At 33.7% G+C, this 23,247-nt stretch overlaps 1 protein-coding gene across 3 annotated transcripts in view; it reads left to right on the top strand.

The window, feature by feature from the left end:
* Window positions 1–23,247, top strand: part of VRK2 (VRK serine/threonine kinase 2) — a 115,461-nt gene that overhangs the window by 28,572 nt on the left and 63,642 nt on the right. For all 3 annotated transcript variants that reach the window (XM_012501214.2, XM_030827031.1, XM_030827030.1), the window contains exons 3-7: window positions 9,520–9,569; window positions 10,312–10,381; window positions 11,783–11,870; window positions 13,784–13,889; window positions 15,077–15,169. In XM_012501214.2, the coding sequence (XP_012356668.1) occupies window positions 9,520–9,569; window positions 10,312–10,381; window positions 11,783–11,870; window positions 13,784–13,889; window positions 15,077–15,169 (407 nt within the window). The remainder of the gene's footprint in view (window positions 1–9,519; window positions 9,570–10,311; window positions 10,382–11,782; window positions 11,871–13,783; window positions 13,890–15,076; window positions 15,170–23,247) is intronic.

Consider the following 23,247-nt stretch of genomic DNA (forward strand, 5'->3'; position numbering starts at 1 on the left):
CTCTCCTGTCTCTTGCTGTAATTCATTTCACTTATTCATAAGCTATAATAACTCAACACATGGTTATTTTGACAAACTTTTTGCCAATTAAAATTAAAAAATAAGCTTTTATTTTACCTTCATTTATGTCCTCTCTGGCATAGTTCATTTCTTTTGCAGATCTGAGTAATAACATGTATATTATTTTCCTTCACTCTCAAGAGCTTTTTAGAAACATTTCTTGCAAGGTGGGTCTACTGTTGATGTGCTGGTAAGGTGTGGGAGAATATGAGGCCTTTTATAATCTTATGACTAAATCTGTTTTTTATTTTTATTATTTAGTTTCTTTCCAATTTTATTTTAAGTTCAAGTGGTACATGGCAGGTTTGTTACATGGGTAAACTGTGTGTCATGGGAGTTTGGTATACAGATAATTTTGTCACCTAGGTAATCAGCATAATAGGTAGTTTTTCAGTCCTCACCCTTCTCCTACCCTATACCCTTAAGTAGGTTCCATTGTCTTTTGTTCCCTTCTTTGTGTCCATGTGTACTCAGTGTTTTCCTTCTGCTTATAAGTGAGGACATGCAGTATCTGGTTTTCTATTCCTGTGTTAATTTGCTTAGGACAATGGCCTCCAGCTCTATCCATGTTGTGGCAAAGGACACAATCTGATTCTTTTTTATGGCTGTGTAGTATTCCATAGTGTATATGTACCACACTTTCTTTATATAGTTCACCATTGATGGACATCTAGGTTGATCTTTGCTATTGTGAATAGTGCTGCAATGAACATTCATGTGCATGGGTCTTTTTGGTAAAGCAATTTGTATTCTTGTGGGTATATACTCAATAATGGGATTGCTGGGTTGAATAGTATTTCTATTTTAAGTTCTTCAAGAGTCTTTCAACTGTTTTCCACAGTGGCTGAACTGATTTACATTCCCACCAGCAGTGTATAAATGTTCCCTTATCTCTGAAACCTCACCAACATCTATTGTTTTTTGACTTTTTAATAATAGTCATCCTGACTGGTACAAGATGGTATCTTGTGTTTTTGATTTAGATTTACCTAATGATAAGTGTAAACCTGTTTTTTTTTGGGGGGGGGGTGGCCTATGCCCCAGGATGTGACCTCCACCAGTATTTCTCAGCTTCCTATACCCTACTTAGGTGAGATAGGAAAGCTAGAAGAGGCTGGAGTGGTTATTTTTCTTCTCCCATGTTGATTAGGTTCTGGCAAAGTAGTTTCCCCTTCCCCTGCTGGAAACAGGAGATTTTTCTGATATTCACTGTGAGAACATGGAGGGCTTATGGTAAAACTCTGCCCCAATAAGATGTGATTCTCTGTATTCACTTGTCTTTCCAGTTGTTGGGCACTGATTTGCCTTGTAACCTCAGTTCTCTGATAGATAGATTAAAGAAAAGCTGTTGATTTTCAGATTGTTCAGTTTTTTTCTTTTTTTTCCCCCTTGAGAAGACAGGAGTAAGGACCTCCAAGCTCTTAATATGTTGAGTGGAAACCTCTCTTTACTTTTTAAGAGCCTTCTAATAGCTACTGTCTTTTTTTTTGGTCTGTATTTTATAGCTGTTTTCAGTGGGAGAGCTACAGTTGAGTGTTCCTACTCCATCTTATCTGTACAGATGTTCCTCACAGTGGGATTGTGTCCTGATAAGTCCATCATAAATTGAAATTATTGTAAGTCAATAAGGCATTTAATACATCTAGTCTACTAAACATCATAGTTTACCCTAGCCTACCTTAAATGTGCTCAGAACACTTTTATTAGCCTACAATTGGGCAAAAACACAAAGCCTATTTTATAATAAAGTGTTGAGTATCTCTTGTAAGAGTATCATACCTCATATCACTAGCTTGAGAAAAGTTCAAAATTTAAAAATTCGAAGTATGATTTCTACTGAATGCACAGTGCTTTTTCACCATTGTAAAGTTGAAAAACCCTGTTGAACCATTGTAAGTTGAGGACTGTCTACATTTTTTTGAAATACTGATTTGTTTCCTTTAATGATTATGTTTCTATTTAGGTTTTTTATTTTCTGAATTATTTCAGTAAATTATATTTTTTTCTAGGAAATTGTCATTGTTTCCAAGTTTTTAAGTTTACTGATGATAGTTTTTATCAGTAGTTTATCTTTTTCAAAATCTGATGCGTATCTATGGTTTTGCTCTCTTTCCAGTGCTCGCACAATTTTTTAAGAGGATTGTTACCTTTTTAAAGAGAAATCTTGAATATCACCTATTTTGTTTGTTTTTATACTTTAACATTTTATTTTGTAACTTTTTTTAAATTTTAAAGAGCTTGCAAAAAAAGAATGTTTCCATATTCTCTACTCGACTGCCCTAAATGGTAATATATTACAAAATAGCGCATAGTACATTACATAGTTATCAACACCAGAAAATTAGCATTGATACAATACTATTAACCTATTTATATACTTCATTAAAATTTTGCCAGTTGTCCTACTAATGTCCTTTTTTGGTTCAAAATCCAAGATGACACAATATGTGTAGTTATCATTGTCTTTGTAACTCCCTCTGGGAAAATTCTTCAATCTTTTTTTGTCTTTTATGAGCTCAGCACTCTTTTTTTTCTCCTCTAAATTATTTATTGAAATATTTTCTTTATAGGCTTTAAATACCTTAGTGTAAGCAGAACTTGAAATACAGAGGACAAACATTGTGTAGAGCCTAGAACACCCTATCAGTTCATTGAATCATGATTTCCTCCACACAAGTCCTTGGAGTCTTAATTCGTTGAATTGATCCTGGGCCTTTGTTGTCTCAGGATATTTTTCCTAAATCCCAATTGATTGACCAGTCGTAATCTGAAGAATTCCTGCCCCCTACCCACAATCCATGTAGGTGAGTTATTTTTCTGTCTCTTAGAGAAGGTTAGACTAGGCTGCAAAGAACCCATACCTCTAAGGCTCTCCTCCATTTTTTTTTTTTTTTTACCATCTTTAAATATATTTTTGGGTGTTTAAATGGGATTAGAAGTGTCATCTGGCCCCCAAAAGTGCCCACTCTTAAACTAAAGATATTTCCATAATAAACAAAGCATAGTAATTTTCTGGGAGACTTCTCACTTCATCACATCCTTCCATACCCTCTCTGGCAGTTCTCTTGAACTTATCCCAGTGATTATTCTTCCTATTGAAAAAGATAGCGTACTGCCACAATTTACTGTAGAGTTCTGTTGTTAGTGGGATAAGACCAACAATACCATACAGAATTCTGTTGCCCTTCCTTCTTCATTCATGGAAATTTATCTAAGTATTGTTAACTCCCTAGATGTCTCTATGCTTCCAGCAAAGAGATAGCTGGCAACATAGTTTCGTCATTTCTTGGACAGAACTCTTTTTCTTCTCAGGCCAATGTGATAGCTTCTTAGCTTGCCCTTTTTCAGAATCCTTGTCTTTGGTAGCCCGTAAGGCTGCAGAATTTTTAAAACTGTGTTTGTATATACAGTTCAATAGTGTTAAGTATATTCACATTGTTGTACAGCAGATCTCCAGAATGTTCCCATTTTGCAGTACTGAAACTCTATATTCATTAAACAGTAATTCTCCATTTTCCTCTTTTCCCAGCACCTGGAAACCAACATTCTACTTTTTTGTTTCTATGAATTTAACTACTCTAGATACCTCATAAATGTAGAATCATATGGTATTTGTCTTTTTGTGTGTGATGTGGCTTATTTTACTTAGCCTAATGTCCTCAAGGTTCATTTATGTTGTAGCATGTGACATAATTTCCTTCTTTTTAAAGGTTGATTAATGTTCCATTCCATGTATATGCTACCTTTTGTTTAATTATCTGTCCATGGCCATTTGGGTTGCCTCTACTTTTGGCTAATTGTCTGTAATGCTGCTGTGAGCATGGGTGTGCATGTATTTCTTCAGTATCTTACTTTTAATTATTTTCAATATATACCCAGAAATGGGATTGCTAGATCATATGGTAATTTTATTTTTTTTTTTGAGGAGCCGCCATACCATTTTTTATAGTGATTGAGTAATTTTATAATCCCATCAACAGTGCACAAGAGTTCCAATTTCTCTGTATCCTTGCCAGCATCTGTTATTTTCAAAACTTAAAACAAATTTTGTTTGTTTTTATAGTAGCCATCCTAATGGATACGGGGTGATATTGTGGTTTTGATTTGCGTTTTTCTAATGACTAGTGGTGTTGAACATGTTTTCATATGCAAGTTGGCCACTTGTATATATCTTTAGAGAAATAGGTGTTCAAATATTTTGCCTATTTTTTATTATTTTAGAGAAAGGGTAACTCTGTGTTGCCCAGACTGGTCTTAAACTACTGGGCTCAGGCATTCTGCCTGCCTTGGCCTCCCAAGTGCTTGGATTACAGGCATGAGCCACTGCACTGAGCTGATTTTGCCCATTTTTAAACTGGACTTTTGTTGATGTTGAGTTATAGGAGTTATTTATATATTCTGTATATTTACCTCTTCGGTGATTTGCAAAGAGGTTGACACTTTTGAAGAGTACCAGCTAGTATTTTGTAGAATGTCCTTCAATTTGGGTTTGCGTTAAATTCAGATTATGCGTTATTTAGTAAGAATATCATAGAAATGATATTATGCTTCTCCCAGTACTATCAGTAGGTGCATGCTTTATTGTATATCATTAATAGTGACATTAACTTTGATCCCTTTTAATAATTAAAGTGATATTTGCCAGGTTAGCCTGCCATAAATTCATTATTTTCCATTTACAATTAATAAGTGTCTTGTGGGAAGACATTGAATGTATTTGCATTATGTTGCTTTTAATCATCCATTTGCCTGTTTTAATATCCATTAACAACTTTTGCTTGCCCCAGTTATTACTGTGATGTTTTCCAAATGATGATTTTCTATTTTTATCCTTTCTTCTACATTTCTTAATTTATATTTATTAATTTATTTCAGCTGCAGGAAAGAGCTGTATCATCTCTCTCATTTATTTGTTTATTTATTTACTTACATCAGTAGACAATGGATTTTTTTTCCTATGGGTTATAGTTCATTACTATTAGGTTGGCACAAAAGCAGTCATGATTAATTTCAATGGCAAAACCATGATTATTTTTGCACCAACTTAATATTATAAATTTTATTGCTTAATTTGCTTAGTTTTATTTTCTCTGTCTCAACTCTGGAATCAGCCATTTCTCCAAGGAGCCCTGATTCATTTTATTGAAAATGATATTTAGAAACCGTCATATGGGTGCTAGGTGTCCTCATTTCTACTGAGAGATTATTCCTGTAGGCCTTTTCAGTTTCTTAATAATTTCTGGTTATGTTGTCATTTTTCTAGTTATTAAGGGGAGCACTTAGCTCACTAATTTTTCAGTTTTCTTAAAATCAAAATATTTAGTGCTATAAATTTTTCTCCAGGTAACTTTTTTATTCATTAATTTATTCACCAAATATTTGATACATGCCTGAGGCTCTATTTTAGGTGCTTGGAACACATCTGAATAAAGCAAAAATATTTCTTTATTTGTGGAGTTTACATTCTAGCAGAGGAAACAAGTAATAAATACACATTTTAACTGCATTCTAACTAGTTTTGATATGATATTTTTACTATTCAGCCCTATCTATTTTCTAATTTCCATTGCGATTTCCTTTTTCCCCAGAGAACGTAGCCTTAATAATATGCTTTGATATTTGTTGAGGCTTGTTTTCTGGGTGAAAATATGAACAGTTTAAAAAAATATTTTAGATGGGTTTGAAAAGAATGTTTTTAATTATTAGTGTTTTTAAAAATCTGGCATGTAGAGAAAAAACTTAATTGCATTGTTTCAATGTATTTATTGTCTGCTTGTCTATACATTATGGGATTGTATTAAAATCTTTCACTATTTTTGTTGCTATGTTGTTAATTTTTTTCCTGCTAGTTATTCTGCTAGTTTTTGACATGTATTTTGAAATTACATTTTTAGATGATTTCAAGTTCATAATTATTATCTTTCTGTTGCACCATTCCTTTTGTGATTAGGTTAGACTAAGTTTATAACTAATAGTTCTTTTTTCCTGAGATTTATTTGGTTTTGAAAATATTTGTTCTAGTCTTTTAAAGTTAGTTTGTACTTACTAATTTATTTTCTATATTTTTACTTTGTTCCTCTACATCACTAGATTCTAGGTTTGTCTCTTATAAACAATATACATTTATATTTTTAACAGTCTGACAGTTTATTTCTTCAGCTGGTGAACTTAGTGTATTTAATTTTATTAAATGTATTATAATTACTGACATATGTAATCAAACCTAAGATATTATGTACATATGTGCAGCCCATATTAGATGCTTAAAAAGTTCAGAATTGTTACTTCCTCTTGAATAATTTCTTTTGTGTTTCTGTAGGACCTGATTGAGATCTAATACCTAATGCTGCCCATTAAACTGTGACAGAAAACCCTTAAAATTTGTCTTACTTAAGGAACTCAGAATACTCAATTGTTGCAATCATATCTTAATAAACATTTTTTTCACTGATATCAAATTCATGGCCTGCTGCTCTGTTTTGGGCTGGTTAATTACCTTTTCTACATACACAAGAATTTTTCTTCTCAGTGCCAAATCATTAAGTTAAACTCCACATGTAATACTATCAGCTTTGTACATAACTCAGTTAAGTAAAGACAAATGGACAGGCAGGATTGAGTGTGTGTGTGCATAAGCAATAAAAACTATGTCATAACTGTGTGTGTTCAACAGCAGCTGTAAGATGTCATCACTTTTAAGATGCGTTCAGATTTCAGAGATGTTAAAATACGAAAAAAATGTATGGCTAAAAATTGATTTATTCAGATATTTTAAATTTTATCATATTTTGTATCTTCTTATTTATTCTAAATGTGTTTTTTTTTTTCTTTAAACCTTTTTTTCTTGCCATCTATTAAATTGTTTAGATGTTCTTTGTTATCTTCTTTTCTCCTCTACTGATTTTGGAGTTACGAACCTCTGTTATTTTAGTGTTTACCCTTAAAATTTCAAGGTATTCATTCTATTTAACAAACCGTAAGGTTAATCACTTTCCTGCTTTTTTGGATAACTCAAGGGCATTATAGCATTTTAACTCTGATTATGTTTTTTATACGTTGTGTATTGTTTTTGTCAATGTTTTCAGTCTACTGTATTCTAGATTGCAGTTGTACATTTGTGTATGAGTATTTGATGAATGTGTATTTAATGATGCGTCTTATAATCCAAGACATCTTAGATTTCTCCACCAGACAGCAAAAGCATATACCATGTCCCTGTGTGTGTGTGTGTGTGTGTGTGTGTGTGTGTGTGTGTGTGTGTTTCATCATTTAATTTCACTAGCTATAATGGGGCTTGGCTTACAGTAGAAAATAATTGTTTTATTAATTGATTATTTATTCTACTATAAAAAGACCCCTGTGGTAACCAGAACAATCTCTTTGTTCATATGAAGCACCCGTCTCTAAGAGCTTTCTAGTCTATTGATTTTAGATTTAGACCCTCCAATATAATCTGACTTGGAAGCTTATAGAGAATATTGTGTAGCTATCAAATCATGACCGTAGAGATTTTCAGATATGTATCAACACATGATTATGTTCATTTGAAATGTGAAAGGAAAATTCAGATTATAAAGTATTAGGGATATAATGATTGAAATCGGCAAGGAATCAGGCCTTGGACTGGTTGGACATCTTTTTTTTCCAGTGGTAACATAATCTGTTATTTATCTGTTTGAAACTCCCAATTTTCTTCTGTACTTTTTAGCTTATTACATTCTGTTGGGCTTAAAGATTTATTTGCTGCTGTGGTCACTTGCTTTTAGACAAGAGGCAAAAGTTTCTACTGACATCTACCTCAGGTAGCAAAGACAATTGCCTAGAGTAGGTACTGTTTTATGTGGGCCAAGATTGGAACAGGGTATTTCTCCTTAGCCTTGGAAACCATACTAGTAAAATAGTTTGTCATAGGGTGGGAACAAAGGTTTTCTCACCACTTCTTCTATACCAAGACTGGACTCTGTGCCCTGTGTATACTTTCTTAAGTTTTCTTCTTAGAAGAAAGCAGATCTAGCTAATCCACTCTTCCTGCAGTTTCCTTGGGACTATTGCATGGGTAAAAATGAAATAACATGAATGAAGACAAAAAGATCATTTTAAGTGCTATAAGTAAGTTTAGTTTCTTTGTTATTGTAGAGAGGTCTGGGTTTACCATTTAATATTAGCTAGAATTGAAATAATACTTTCTTCAGCTGGTTAGTAGCATTACTGATATTTAAAAACTTTGGAGAATGGTTAAAAAATGGTGTATGATTGGCTCAACTGTAATGTACAATTTATATATTTTAATAAATTTGTGACATATTTATATCTAAGATGTGAATTAATGGAAAAAAGAGAACAGCTGATAGAATTAGAAAAGGACAATATTAATAATAGGACACAGCATTTTAATAAATATATTGAATATGTAGAAATACGTTGTATCTCAAGAATTTGATCCTGTTCTCAAGTCTGTTTCTTACTGATTTTCAATTGTAGTCAATACTAGTTCCACCTTTTTTCCTTTCCCTTTCCTTCAGATATCATCCAGACATTTAACACAGTGCCTGGCATATTCTAGCTTCTTGATAAATATTTTAGCTATTTGAATGAGTAAAGGAATGAATGGATTGAGAGTGAACAAATGAACGAATGAACGAATGATAAAGTTTTAGTCTTTTGCAGTACAAATAAGTATACATGTAAATTTATTGAGATTTGAAAACAGTAATCTTTTAATAATTTAGGTAATGTAGAGGAAAAGATTAATTTGTTTTAAAATGTGAACACTGGAGTTTTTAAAAGTAAGGTTATACCATCTGAACCACAAATGGAAAATAAGAATTAAATGAAGGTAACTTGAAATTGAAATGAATTTATGAGATATGTATTCTTTAATGTAAAAGTAATTGATTAGTAGGTTCAGAAGATATTTTTACAGACTTTATTCTCATTTTAACCTTGCTTATTCTAGAATTTTGTCAAGTATAAATTGTTTTGAACTTTCTACTTAAATTGAATCAATTTTTATTTCTGAATCATTATGAATTCTAATTTAGTGCAATTGAATCAATGGATTTTACTGTGTATTATATATTGGGTTTAATGCTATATATCTATAAAATATTTCCCCCCACATTTTGGATCTATATGGTTCATATTGTCTATTGATTCTGTATTTAAATATTTGAATATGGTTTATGATCAAGTGTATGGGCTGTGATGTCAGGCAGATTTGAGTTTCTATCTCTAATATATTACCTCTTAGTGAGCAATTTATTCATTCAACGTCTCAAACTTCAGTAGCATCTTGTATAAAATGGGGATGATTGATTCCTACTACCATAAAAGGTTGTTGGGATGATATAATAAACTTACATATGTAAAATGCTTAGCATAGTGTTTGGGATATGGTAGGTATTCAGTAATTGGGAATAACTATTTTTCTCCATTGTGTTTTTTTTTTTTTTTCTGCAGCTTTCTCTACAAATAAACCAGAGAAAGATGCAAGACATGTAGTAAAAGTGGTAAGTGTTGCTCATAGATTTGTATTTCACATATATTTGACTTTTTCCTTTTCTGCTTTAAGAATGTTTTTCACATTAATTTTTATAACTGTTGCCTTATCAGTAAACCTAATGTTATGATCTATTTTCACATTGTTAAAACATTGAAACTGGAGAACCTTTGTTTTTCTGTATTGCCAGCTATTACCCTGGTGTGTTATCTATCTAGCTATTCTTTCTCTTTCCCTCCCAGATGCCCTCCCACCCTCTCCACCTCTCTAATCAAGATGGTAAGGTCCTTAAAGGCAAGCATAGGATTTTATTTCTTTTTGGTGTCCCCTGTACCTAGTATAATGAATGAAATACAGTGGACCATTCAGTAAAGGTATCATGTGTGAGTGGACCACAAGGAGAGTTTGCTGTGTATCACCTGGACGTATATGTTGGTATACAGTGAGTGTTGTGTATGTTTATGTATACAGTTCTCAGTACTTCTAGTAAGTGTTTTCTGTAAGAAAACTACTTTTATGTGTAAGACTGTATAGGGATAGTGGTACAATATGTTGTTTAAAAATTAGATGCTTCAAGTTTATTTAGTGTTTTCTGAGATTTTTAGTGGAAATCTGGTGCCTATGTTTTATAAAAAGTGATTCAAGTACTATTATATACTACATATATATGTTCATATTTTCACAGTTTAAATAACAATTCCATCTTTGGGATTATTTTTTTCTAGTAAAATTAATTATTCTTTTTTTTATAGGAATATCAAGAAAATGGCCCGTTATTTTCAGAACTTAAATTTTATCAGAGAGTTGCGAAAAAAGACTGTAGTAAGTAAAATTAGCAAAGCAAGCTACTTCCATATATGTGCTTGCTAAAGTGAGTGTTGATATTTTGGTCTTTTTCTGGCCTTCTGGAAAATTCTTTTCAATAGAAATTTTATTGTAAAGTGATACAGTTAACTGTTACAACATATAAAAGCAAGGCAGATGGTATACAAATCTTGACATGACATACATAATGGGTTATATATTTTAAGTCAAAGTTGTTTCTACTACTTTACATAAAATGTTAGGTTGTTAATCTAAGCTACCAAGAGTTCCCTAAGTGTAAAAGATAGTAGAATGAAATTATTTCTTTTACAGTAAACCATTTGGATAGGATGGCTATAAGGAAAAAACATTAAAATGGGAAGTAGGTATATGTATAAAAAAGGAACGATTATAGAATGGATTGGGGCAAGGTGTGTGGAAATGTGGAAATGATTAAGATGTTTAAGAAAATGTTAGAAACTTGAATGCTGGAAAATTAATTGGAGCTGAATACCAAGTGTAAGAATGACCAGTTAGAAGATTTGAATGGGAAATGAATATGAGCAGAGAGGAAAAATAACAGCATTTTATAAATGTGATATAGATGGGCTAAGGAAAACATTAAAGAAGTAGACAGAAGTAATGACTGTATAGTCAAGGTCCTTTACATCATGTTTAAGAATAAGAGTGATGGGTCTGGCCTCAATATTTAACTTAGTTTTTCTTAGTAAAGTCTTCTAAACATTAAGACTGTAGTCTTTACTAATTGCTTAAACTATGTCAGAGTGACAAATAGAATCCATTAAACTTGATTGTTTATCAGTAGAGCTGTCTTAAACATAAAAAACATAGGCTAGAGTCATGAAACAAATGATGAAAGTTAACTATTTAAGTGGATTTGATTTTTTGTAAACTAATCAAAACCAGTTTTTGTATAAAATTATTTCAAAGTAAGATGGTTTTTCTGCCCAGTTTCTGCTTTTTTTTTCTTTTTTTTTTTTGGTCCATTATGGTTTTAGATTTTGAAGTAATAGGGAAGAAAAAGCCATCTCTCTACTGATCCTTTGGTGGTTAATATATGTTATATTTAGAAATTTAGCTAGCATATAAGATAATGAATTCTTTTTATAGATTGAAACATTAATATATGTTTGTATATGGTATCAATATACCAATATATGGTATCAATATACAAAGACTGACTGTTTTTATTGATTTAATTTAAAAATTTCTAATTTTTTGTTAATTATAGTGGTAACAGTTTGAGGCCATTAGATAGGGATGTTTGATTGAAAAAAAAATATCTTCTAGGAAGATATAATTACTTTTTTGGTTAGCTAAATAAATTTGTCTGTAGAAAGGTGACAAGTATCTTTTCAAATAACATGAATCTTTTTAAAAATAAATTTGTCTTTGTAGTCAAAAAGTGGATAGAACGCAAACAACTTGATTATTTAGGAATTCCTCTGTTTTATGGATCTGGTCTGACTGAATTCAAGGGAAGAAGGTAAAATGGAATTATTATAATCAAATATTTCTTTATAACTATTCCTTATGTGGTCTATGAGTTAACTATTGCCATGTAACAAATCACGAAAACATATTGGCATATAACCACAAACTTGTATTGTCTTAGTTTCTGTGGGTGAGGAGACTGCAAATGTCTTATCTGGATGATTCTTGATCAGGATCTCTAATAAGGATATATAGTCAGCTGTCTGCTGGGTTACATTCATTTCAAGGCTCATCTGGGGAAGTATTTGTTTTCAGGGTTCCTCATGTGGCTACTGGTAGGCCTAAGAAGATCTGCTTCTAATTTACTTATGTGATTGTTGGCAGGCCTTCTTACTTCCTGATCATGTGGGTCTTTGCATAAGCTTACCTGAGTGTTATGAAAAATAGCTGGCTTTCTCTAGAGCAATTAATTGGGGGGTAGGGGGAGAGCATGCACACAAGTGCATTCAAGAAGGAAGTCATCGTTTTTTGTAATCAAATCTTAAAAGGGATATTATCACTTCTGCTTTATTCTCTTTGCTAGAAGCTAGTCACTAGATAGAGCCATTGGTTCTGAGAGGGGAGAATTAAGTTCTATATCTTGAGGAGAAGCACAACAAATAAGTTATAGAAATATCTTTAAAACCCACCAAATATGGCTAGTCCTATATATAATTTATTAATAGTGTTTGAAAAAAGAAAAAAAGTCTGTCATTTTTTATTTACCCTTTTGTGCCAGAGATTTTTATATACTTTATCTTGTTTTGTCCTTTGAATAGCCTATTAAAATAGGTGATATTTTTATTTCATAGATGAGAGAATAAGCTCAGATGTCAGTACTTTGTTGAAATGGTCTCTAAATGCTTTAAATAAAAAAAAAAAAATGAGCAAACAGTAATCTTGAAGTAAAGGACTGCCACTAGGGGACTGAATGGCTGATTGAATCATGGTACATCCATATCATGTCATATGTACCCCATTAAAGAAGTCCGTTAGAGCTATACTAGTTGCCTTAGAAGGATTTTGATGAGATACTATTGAAAAAAGTAAGATGGGGAAAATACTTATAATATGATCACATTTTTGTAAAACAAATTCTTAAACGTGTGTGTTTGTGTATGCATACATAGATATAGAATAGGGGCTGATGTGGATATATAAATGAAGGGAAGGAAAGAAGGTATGGAAGGTGCCAAACAGAACAGAAAAGGAAGAAGTGCACTTACAAAAAGACATGTTTATAAATGTATAGAGACGGTAAATATGATCTTGTCAAGAAACAAACAAATATAAAATTCATGTGGCTGGGCACGGTGGCTCATGCCTGTAATCCTAGCACTTTGAGAGGCTAAGGCAGGCAGATCATGAGGTCAAGAGATCGAGACCATCCTGGTCAACATGGTGAAACCCCGTCTCTACTAAAAATACAAAAATTAGCTGGGTGTGGTGGTGCACACCTGCAGTCCCAGCTACTCAAGGAGAATCGCTTGAACCCGGGAGGTGGAGGTTGCAGTGTGCTGAGATTGCACCACTGCACTCCAGCCTGGTGACAGAGCGGGACTCTGTCTCAAAAAAAAAAAAAAATTCATGTGTGGACGATAATTTGTTCAAGGCCATATGGCAAGAAAGTCATGGAGTCAAAATGAATTGCATTCAGTACCATCTAATTTAAAAAGATTTTTTCATTATGTAAAACAGTGTGAATGGTTCAGTACAGCATTCTGTTATAGAAAACCAGCTGCAAAGTAAATATTGAGCAGTTTCTGCAAAAGAATAGCAGAATTATGAATGTGCATTCATTCTCTAATGGTTTAGATTGCATTATACCTAGTTGTTAGGTTGAGCGTAATTTTTCTTGTTTCAAATTAAATAGTTTCAAGCATTACTTTCTCAGGATGATCTCTTTTTGATGCTTATTTCTTACAGTTACAGATTTATGGTAATGGAAAGACTAGGAATAGATTTACAGAAGATCTCAGGCCAGAATGGTACCTTTAAAAAGTCAACTGTCCTGCAATTAGGTATCCGAATGGTAAGAAAGAATTACTTATTTCGCATGCTCCATTTCCAAATTATTTACTTCTTACAATATAGAAATCTTTTCCTTTTGTGGAATTATTAGAGAATGAAGGATTATTGCCCTAGAGACATCAGTTATTAGGAGTAGAGGCTATTTTGGTGAAATTGATAACAATGGGCTCTGTAAGTGACAGAATATGCTGTATCTGGCACTGCAAACTCAATTAGGCTTTCGTTCTCCAGTCTGATCTTATTTTTCCTTAGAACTTTGTTTTACATACCAGAACAAGCTTTCATTGCTGTAAGAATAACCTTTCTTTTGTCAGTTATAACAGTGCAAATTATGGCAAAATATATTGTCAGCCATTTTAACCATGTGATGGTAGGGGTGTGCTATAAAGTTTTTATTATGAGTTTGGGATGGTGGCAATAATTAGTTGTGGCAGTGAATAAAATATACTTTGCCAAATCAGAAGCAATGAACTCTTAATAGCACTCAGGCACACATTTGTTTATACTACATATTTGTCTTACATATTTGTATTTGGTTTAAGTCTTATTTTTTCACTTTGAGTAGCATGAAGCTGCTTATGCCAGATTGGAATGCAGCAAATAGAATGCATTAATTTTCTCATTTATCCATCCTCGAAGCCAGCAAATGTTTATTGAGTACTAAGTGTATGTAACATGCAAGGCTGAAGGGCTTTAGAGATGAAGCTAAGGAGTTTTCTATTACCATACAGAGGAAGAAAACCTTTCCCTTTGCTCATGGACATGGCATTTTTTTCTGAGACTCTCAAGGCTTGATTTATAATTATTGCTTAGGTGAGGAATTGCTGAGTGGGCTTCAAGATTATTTCACCATAGATCTCTGATTTTATGCTATGTTTTTCCTCTTTGTGCAGTGCGGTTTGGCTACTGGGCTATCAGGAATTAGGCATAAGCATCTTTGAATCCTGATTTTCTTCCTTCGGAACTTCAACTAAAATACTTGATTTTTGAGGATCGTTTTACTTTTTTCTAGAATGAGCAACCAGAGATGTGATGTTTTAGAATAATTAACCAGTAATTGTGAAATACATCGCTTTGTCATTGTTAATATGAAAAAACCCATGTTATTCTATATTCAAAATGTTGAAATTGATCATAAGTTCTAAATAAGTAGCAGTATAACCTTATTTTATCTATTTATTTTCACAGTTGGATGTACTGGAATATATACATGAAAATGAATATGTTCATGGTGATATAAAAGCATCAAATCTACTTTTGGGTTACAAAAATCCAGACCGGGTAAATATATACTTTTGCTTATAGTAAAGGTCTTGAATTATGAAACTGAAACATTCAGAAAACAAACTTCTAATCCAGAAGAGTTTACAAATGAGGGCATAACATGATGAATGTTGTAATTTATCTTACCTGCTTATCTAATTTAATCTTTGTACCAAACTAATGAGTAATTAGGATGAGAAACTGAGAGTCAGAGGGGTTAAATAATATGTTAATGGGCACATAGTTAAGAAGTGGCTGAGCAGGAATTTGAGTTTCTGAGCAAATATAGATAAACAAAGAACCATCAAAATCCAGTGGGAGTAGAGATGGATTTATGTAGAGTTTAAAACGCTGTCATATTAGTTCATCATTTCCTACTGTATAACCAATTAAGTTTTAAGCAGAGAGGCCAGGCACGGTGGCTCATGCCTGTAATCCCAGCACTTTGAGAGGCCGAGGTGAGTGGATCACCTGAGGACAGGAGTTTGAGACCAGCCTGGCCAACATGGTGAAACCCTGTCTCTACTAAAAATACAAAAATTAGCTGGGTGTGGTGGTGGATGCCTGTAATCCCAGCTACTCAGGAGGCTGAGGCAGGAGAATTGCTTGAACCCAGGAGGCGGATGTTGCAGTGAGCTGAGATGGTACCATTGCACTCCAGCCTGGGCAACAAGAGAGAAACTCCATCTCAAAAAAAAAAAAGTTTTAAGCAAGCTTTCTTAAAACTTTGTGTAATGATGAAAATATTCTGTTTGATTGTCCAATATGGTAGCCATTAGCAATATGTGGCTAAGTACTTGAACATGGTCAGTACAGTAGCAACTGCTGATGAGTATTTGGAGTAACAGGAACTCTTATTTGTTGCTCATGGGAATGCAAAATGATCCAGCCACTTTGGAAGACAGTTTGGCAGTTTCTTAGAAAGCTAGACACTCTTAACATACCAAGCAGCAATTGTGCTCCTTAGTGTTTACCCAAATGAGTTGAAAACTTACATCCACACAAAAACCTGCACGTGAATGCTTATAGTTGGTTTATTCATACTCATCAAAACACTGAAGTAACCAAGATGTCTTTGAGTAGGTGAATGGATAAACTGATACATCCAGATACTGGAATATTATTCATTGCTAAATAGAAATGAACTTTTGAGCCATGAAAAAACATGGAAGAAACCTAAATGTATTTTACTATGTAAAAGAAGCCAATCTGAAAAGGCTAGTTACTATATAATTTCAACTATATGACATTCTGGAAAAGGCAAAACTATAGAGACAGTAAAAAGATCAGTTTTTTACTATCTCCATAGGTTAGAAGGGAGAGGAAGGATGAATGAGTGAAGCACAGTGGATTTTTAGGTCAGTGAAACTATTCTGCATGATACTATAATGGTGGATACATGTCATCATTTGGTTAAGATTCAGAATGGACAAGACCAAGAGTGAACATAATGTAAACTGTGGCTTTTTTTTAATTTTTATTATTTTATTTTTTGAGATGGAGTCTCGCTCTGTCGCCCAGGCTGGAGTGCAGTGGCGCAATCTCGGCTCACTGCAAGCTCCGCCTCCCGGGTTCACGCCATTCTCCTGCCTCAGCCTCTCCGAGTAGCTGGGACTACAGGTGCCCGCCACCACGCCCGGCTAATTTCTTGTATTTTTAGTAGAGACGGGGTTTCACCGTGGTCTCGATCTCCTGACCTCGTGATCCGCCCGCCTCGGCTTCCCAAAGTGCTGGGATTACAAGCGTGAGCCACTGCGCCCGGCCGGCTTTTAGATGATAATGATTGTCATTGTTGGTTCATTCACTGTAAAAAATGTGCCACTCTAATGAGGGATGTTGATAGTGGAAAGACTTTGTGTGGGCTTGAGGTATATGGGAACTCACTGTATTTTCCACTCAGTTTTACCTTCATTGCTCTAAATTTACCTAAATCAAACCTAAAACTTCTCTAAAAAATATAGTCTGTTTAAAAAACGTAGATTATATTTTTAATATTAAAATATTAATATTGAGAAACTGAATTTTTAATTTAACTTAATTTAAACTTAAATAACAATATACCTAATTGTTACTGTATTATCACGTTTAAAGAGTTAAATGATTGAGTCTATAAAAAACTAGGAAAAATGTAATTGAATATTTGATCTCTGCATGGGTTAAATTTCCAAATAAAAATTTTTTCAAAATGAAAGGTGAATGAGAAACTGGGAAATAGATATATAACAATTATTTGAGAATATCTGGCCGGTGCTAAAAAAAAAATAAGAAAAACACTAAATACCTTGTTAAAGCGATGATCAAAAAGAATGAATAAACAGAGCAGAGAAGGAATATGGACTGTCCTAGAAACAGGAAAAAAGGCCACCTTTGTGAAAAATGAAAAGATAAGGAGACCAAAACAGCAAGGCACCCTTTTTAAAGGACTTATCAATTGGAGAGGTCTAAAATAATAGTCTGATAATATTGAGGCTGGTAAAGGTACCAGCACTTTTAGAATGCCCTTTGGGAATGTAAATTAAATGGTATAAGAAAATAAAGTTAGTGGAAGGGAAATTTGGCAATATCTGCATACTTTTTAAAGATTAGGTTTTTTGAGATATAATTTACAAACAGTAAATGTCACCCTTTTAAATGTACAGTTTGATATCTTTTGACAGATGTATATATCATGTAACCACTACTGCCACCAAGATGTAGAACAATTCTTTCATTCCCAAAAGTTCTCTCATTCCTGTATAGAGTCAGTCCCCTTCTCCTGGCATTGCTCCCAGCCCCAGGAGATGATTTCTGTCCCTATATTTTTACATTTTCAGGAATGGTATATAAGTGGAATTATAAGGTATGTACTGTTTTGTGTCTGTCTTCCTTCACTTAACATAATGCTTTTGAGATTTATCTTTGTAGGTCATTAGTAGTTCATTCCTTTTTATTGCTGAGTAGTATTCTATTGAAAACTGCTACAATTTCTGTTCATCTGTTGATGGCTATCTGGGTTGTTTTCAGTTTTTGACAATTATAAATAAAGTTGGTATAAGCTAAGCATTCACATACAGCCTTTTGTGGAGACATATGTTTCACTTTCTTTTGAGTAAATAACTAGGAGTGGAATTTCTGGGTCATATGAAAGTGTATGTTTCACTTGGAAACTGCCAAGTTGTTTCTGGAGTGACCGTACCATTAAACATTCCCATCAGCAATGTGTGATATTTCATTTGCTGCACCTGGTTTCATTTTATTTTTCATACTTTAAGTTCTAGGGTACATGTGCACAAAGTGCAGATTTGTTACATATGTATACATGTGCCATGTTGGTGTGCTGCGCCCATAACTCGTCATTTACATTAGGTATATCTCCTAATGCTATCCCTCCCCCTTCCCCCAACCCCATGACAGGCCCCGGTGTGTGTTATTCCCCTTCCTGTGTCCAAGTGTTCTCGTTGTTCAATTCCCACCTATGAGTGAGAACATGCAGTGTTTGGTTTTTAGTTTTTGCAATAGTTTGCTGAGAATGATGGTTTCCAGCTTCATCCATGTCCCTACAAAGGACATGAACTCAACGTTTTTTATGGCTGCATAGTATTCCATGGTGTATATGTGCCACATTTTCTTAATCCAGTCTATCATTGATGCACATTTGGGTTGGTTCCAAGTCTTCGCTATTGTGAATAGTGCCGCAATAAACATACGTGTGCATGTGTCTTTATAGCAGCATGATTTATAATCCTTTGGGTATATACCCAGTAATGGGATGGCTGGGTCAAATGGTATTTCTAGTTCTAGATCCCAGAGGAATCGCCACACTGACTTCCACAATGGTTGAACTAGTTTACAGTCCCACCAACAGTGTAGAAGTGTTCCTATTTCTCCACATCCTCTCCAGCACCTGTTGTTTCCTGACTTTTTAATGATCATCCTTCTAACTGGTGTGAGATGGTATCTCATTGTGGTTTTGATTTGCATTTCTCTGATGGCCAGTGATGATGAGCATTTTTTCATGTGCCTGTTGGCTGCATAAATGTTTTCTTCTGAGAAGTGTCTGTTCCTGTCCTTCGCCCACTTTTTCATGGGTTTATTTTTTTCTTGTAAATTTGTTTGAGTTCTTTCTAGATTCTGGATATTAGCCCTTTGTCAGATGAGTAGGTTGCAAAAATTTTCTCCCGTTCTTTAAGTTGCCTGTTCACTCCAATGGTAGTTTCTTTTGCTGTGCAGAAGCTCTTTAGTTTAATTAGATCCCGTTTGTCAATTTTGGCTTTTGTTGCCATTGCTTTTGGTGTTTTAGACATGAAGTCCTTGCCCACGCCTATGTCCTGAATAGTATTGCCTAGGTTTTCTTCTAGGATTTTTATGGTTTTAGGTCTAACATTTAAGTCTTTAATCCATCTTGAATTAATTTTTGTATAAGGTGTAAGGAAGGGATCCAGTTTCAGCTTTCTACATATGGCTAGCCAGTTTGCCCAGCACCATTTATTAAATAGGGAATCCTTTCCCCATTTCTTGTTTTTGTCAGGTTTGTCAAAGATCAGATGGTTGTAGATGTGTGGTATTATTTCTGAGGGCTCTGTTCTGTTCCATTGATCTATATCTCTGTTTTGGTACCAGTACCATGCTGTTTTGGTTACTGTAGCCTTGTAGTATAGTTTGAACTCAGGTAGTGTGATGCCTCCAGCTTTGTTCTTTTGGCTTAGGATCGTCTTGGCAATGCAGGCCCTTTTTGGTTCCATATGAACTTTAAAGTAGTTTTATCCTATTCTGTGAAGAAAGTCATTGGTAGCTTGATGGGGATGGCATTGAATCTATAAATTACCTTGGGCAGTGTGGCCATTCTCATGATATTGATTCTTCCTATCCATGAGCATGGAATGTTCTTCCATTTGTTTGTGTCCTCTTTTATTTCACTGAGCAGTGTGGTTGGTAGTTCTCCTTGAAGAGGTCCTTCACATCCCTTGTAAGTTGGATTCCTAGGTATTTTATTCTCTTTGAAGCAATTGTGAATGGGAGTTCACTCATGATTTGGCTCTCAGTTTGCCTATTATTGGTGTATATGAATGCTTGTGATTTTTGCACATTGATTTTGTATCCTGAGACTTTGCTGAAGTTGCTTATCAGCTTAAGGAGATTTTGGGCTGAGACGATGGGGTTTTCTAAATAAACAATCATGTCATCTGCAAACAGGGACAATTTGACTTCCTCTTTTCCTAATTGAATACCCTTTATTTTTTAAACTTAAAGCTGTCTTATTCATTACAGTTTATTATAAGTGGTTTTCCAGTTTTTCCAACACTATTTATTTTAAAATATGTCTTTGCTTCAGTAATATTAGTTGCTACTTTTATCATATACTCAGTTTCCTCATGTCCTTGGTTTTATTTCTGTACTTTCTGTTGAATCCCACTGATTTGTCTATATAACAATACCAGCCATAAATACTGGTGCATTAATTTCTGAAGCTTTATAATGTAATTTAACATTGGATTGGACTAGTAGTTCCCTGTAGTTCTCCTTTTTCAGTGTTATCTTAGCTATTTATACTGGATTTTCTGTATTATTTTGTTTAGTTTCATTTAAAAAGAATACTTGTGCTGGGCGCGGTGGCTCACGCCTGTAATCCCAGCACTTTGGGAGGCCGAGGCGGGTGGATCACGAGGTCAGGAGATCGAGACCATCCTGGCTAACACGGTGAAACCCCACCTCTACTAAAAATACAAAAAATTAGCTGGGTGTGGTGGAGGGCAGCTGTAGTCCCAGCTACTTGGGAGGCTGAGGCAGGAGAATGGCGTGAACCCGGGAGGCGGAGCTTGCAGTGAGCCAAGATCACGCCACTGCGCTCCAGCCTGGGTGACAGAGGGAGATTCCGTCTCAAAAAAGAAGAAGAATACTTGTTGGCATTTTCATTGAAATTGTGTGAAGTTTTAAAATTGATTTGGGAGAGACCTCTCATCTTTATGATGTATAGACGTTCATGTAAGAACAAGGAATGTTTTTGTTTTTCATCAATTTTGCATTAGGTCATTAGGATTATTTTAAAGCTTTCCTCTTACTAGTTTTGCGTATTTCTTACTATGTTTGTTTTAAAATATACCTTTTTGTTGATATTGTCAGTGGATTTATTCTATTATTTCTTATGATTTTTGTTTATATATATGAAGAATTTTTATTTCCATGCATTAATTTTATATCCTGTTAATTTATGGAATTATTTTGTGGTTCAGAGTAGTTTTAGTAATGGTTCTTTAGAGTTTTCTTACAAAACTGTCATATGCAAGTAGATACAGTAGTTTTTCTTCTTTTACAGTTCTTGTATTTAATTTGTCTTGTCTAATTGCATTGTCTAGTACATTCAATACAGTATTAAATAGTAAGAAACGTAATCATCTTTTACTCTTCCTAACCTTGTTGGAAATACCTGAAGTATTACCCCGTTAAATGTGATGGTGGCTTTAGGACTAAGGTTTGTGTATATGTTTGTGAATATATGTGTGAATATGAGTGTGTGTGTATCTGTTTATAAAGTCAAGAAAATGTCAGCGCTTATGTTCTTGAATGTGTTTTATTTTTATGGAATGGGTATTGAATTTTTTCAGAGCCTTGTTTAACATCTATAGAAGTAATCATATTTGTCTCAAATCTTTTAATATGGTATAATATATTGCTGAGCTTCTAATATTGAACCAACCTTACTTTTAAGGAATAAATCTCAATGTGTTATGGCATAATATTAGTATAGTGTTGAAGTTCACTAATATTTTATGTGATTTCATATTGATATTCATAAGTGATATTGATCCATAGTTTTCTAATTTTGTTCTGTTTTTATCATATTTTGGTACCAATATATTTGGTTCATAAAAAGAATTTGGAGGTTTCATTTTCTGTGTTTTAGAACTATTTCTGTTACATTGGAACCATCTGTTCTTTGAATGTGAAACTATTTGATTCTTTTGCTTTTCTGCAAGGTAGTTCTTTGTGATTCTCTACTTTTTTCTATGGAAATTGATTAAGTTCTTTATCTCTATTTGAGTGTCTGTTTTAGTTGTTATTCATGTTATCTATTTTTTCAATTTTATTTGTGCGGCGGTCTGCATTGTAGTTTCTTATGACTTAAATTTTTCCTACTCCAATGATTGTTTCTCTCTAGTTATTTTAAATTTTATTTTGCTTTCTCTCTTTTTCTATCCTTACGAAGGTGGCCAGTAGTAGTCCCTTTTGTTAATTTTTCAACGAAGTTTAATTTTGATTCATTAATGAGTTTTTTCTTTTTTCTTATTATTAATTTCTGACTTTTTCTTTATCATGTCTTCATAGGTACTCTTTTAGTTTTACCTTTCTCTTCTTTTTCTAGTTCTCCAATTGGGTGTCCTTCCATAAGAGTTTAAGGCTATGAATTTTCCTCCCTTATTGTTTTATATTATGTCTAATTGATTTTGATATGTAATGTTTTTGTTCTCTTTATTCTTTTGGAAAGTTTGTATTTTTCTTTCACCAAAAAAGTAGTTCAGTAGGAAATACTTAAATTTTTATGTGGAAGGGCCTTTAAATATTGTTTTTATTAATGCCTAGACTTATCACAATATTATGATATTGTTTATAATAAGTTTACTCTTTGGAATGCACTGATGCTTTTTTATTTTATTTTATTTTATTATTATACTTTAAGTTTTAGGGTACATGTGCACAACGTGCAGGTTTGTTACATATGTATACATGTGCCATGTTGGTGTGCTGCACCCATTAACTTGTCATTTAGCATTAGGTATATCTCCTAATGCTATCCCTCCCCCGTCCCCCCACCCCACAACAAGCCCTGGAGTGTGATGTTCCCCTTCCTGTGTCCATGTGTTCTCATTGTTCAATTCCCACCTATGAGTGAGAACATGTGACGTTTGGTTTTTTGTCCTTGCGATAGTTTACTGATTTCCAGTTTCATCCATGTCCCTGCAAAGAACATGAACTCATCATTTTTTATGGCTGCATAGTATTCCGTGGTGTATGTGTGCCACATTTTCTTAATGCAGTCTATCATTGTTGGACATTTGGGTTGGTTCCAACTCTTTGCTATTGTGAATAGTGCCGCAATAAATATACGTGTGCATGTGTCT

This window comes from Nomascus leucogenys, chromosome 14 (genome assembly GCF_006542625.1).
Source record: "Nomascus leucogenys isolate Asia chromosome 14, Asia_NLE_v1, whole genome shotgun sequence".
In the NCBI taxonomy this organism is placed as follows: domain Eukaryota; kingdom Metazoa; phylum Chordata; class Mammalia; order Primates; family Hylobatidae; genus Nomascus; species Nomascus leucogenys.